General features: G+C 33.8%; 1 protein-coding gene across 1 annotated transcript; it reads right to left on the minus strand.

The window, feature by feature from the left end:
• Nucleotides 1-165: 165 nt before the first annotated feature.
• LOC108382693 (uncharacterized) lies at nt 166-1078 on the minus strand (the record flags this gene model as incomplete). The annotated part of the gene is made up of 3 exons (XM_017639063.1): nt 166-251; nt 440-605; nt 693-1078. Coding segments are annotated over 3 exons (638 nt in total), but the record flags the coding sequence as incomplete, so codon positions are not given.
• Nucleotides 1079-1715: the final 637 nt, after the last annotated feature.

Genomic DNA, 1715 nt, shown 5'->3' on the forward strand with positions numbered 1-1715 from the left:
GTTACAATACATCTCAGATTCAATGCATGCATTCTATGGATTATTTGCTCTTTGAAGAAATGTTTTGCCGCATCCTGCTTGAGCAGTTAAACAAAAAACGTTTGAGCCTGTGTCATGAAATTGCACTTCTCGTATAACTCTTTCAATTATATTTTTTTGTTCTACATTGGCATTTTCATACAATTGTATAAATAGTCCTTGCTCTTCTAATGGATCGAATGTATCTTCAGGGCGATTTTCTGGCAAATGAACTGGAATTGGAAGGCCGAATGACTCGCAATTTAAATTGTGAACATTCAAAATGCTTTCAATTTCTAAAAGAGTATGATTAAGTGCCACATTTAAATCATATTTTCTTATAAAATCTTCACTTAAATACGTTTTAAACTCATTCCATAATGCTAATGCAATATGGTAAATAATGGTAAATTTAACGCACATATTGTCGCAAATAATTCCCTAATTTGTTTTGGCGATTGGAACTCCTTAGCTTCATCTAAACACTGCTTCCATTCACTATCGTCAGAGGCAATACCACGAGCATGACACGCTTCGACGAACGTATTATAAATAACATTATCACATGTTTTTAAGTCTTCAAAACACTTTACAGCACGAATGTGCAATAATAATATTCTTAAATGGAAAAGTTCTATTTCTTTTGGTGAAACAACATACATACGCGATATTACCTTATCGCCACCTCGCGTTCTTTTTTTCCATTTTTTGTCCGCAGTATTCCATATATAATGCTGAGGAATTTCAGTATAAAGATACTGATGAGCTTCGGTGTCGACTCTATTTAATTCAAAGAATGCTAATAACTTTGTGTTTCGTAAATTATGAATGGCATTTTGTTCTTGCCCTTCCCTGAATATTACAGTTTGCCTATTGGGTAAGTGTATGTCTAAGCGATAAATAGTATGAGATTGTTGATGAATTTCATATTCAAGTATACGCCATGCTGCTTCTGTAGATCCCACATAGCGTCCACTTATGTAATTTTTGATTTCATCAGCTGAAACATTTTCATTTATGCTATTAGCCTCACTTATTTCAACACTCGCACTATCGTAGCCTTTATACACATATTTGTATATGTATTTAACGCTTCTAACAGTAGTATACACTTCTACGTTAATATGACAGTTAAATTTTGCCAGCAGGTATGGATTGTAAGGAACTACATATCGGTTATCGAGGCTATTACCCCTAACATCGACAGTTGTGTTATTGTCTCGTCTCCAGTAAATTGGGTAACCATTTACAGGAGCATGTGTTCTATCACAAAAGTTTTTAGGAAATGCTTTTGAACACTTTCCATCTTTCATGCAAACAGCATTTGTATTTAATATGCCACATGGGCCATGCATCATGTGACGCTTAACATATTCATACAACTTCGGATGCGTTTCATGATTGGGTATTTCACAGCATACTACATTATCAATATCTTCAATTGAAACAATTCTATCATTCTCTGACAAAGTTATTAAAATATGAGCATGTGGTAAGCCGCGCTTTTGAAATTCTATGGTGTAAACCCACGCAACAACGTTACCAAAAATTCTATTAATCATGATGCATTTTAATAATTCTTTTAATTTGAGTTTAAACACTCTCACAACAACATCTGGTCTAAAATTTGAAGCATAGTGTTTTTCAATGTTATCTACTATTTCAGGCCAATTAGGGTTACATGTCATTGTGATGAA

This window comes from Rhagoletis zephyria, unplaced genomic scaffold, assembly GCF_001687245.7.
Source record: "Rhagoletis zephyria isolate East Lansing unplaced genomic scaffold, Rhagoletis_zephyria_1.1 Rzeph_scaffold_28205, whole genome shotgun sequence".
NCBI classification, from domain to species: domain Eukaryota; kingdom Metazoa; phylum Arthropoda; class Insecta; order Diptera; family Tephritidae; genus Rhagoletis; species Rhagoletis zephyria.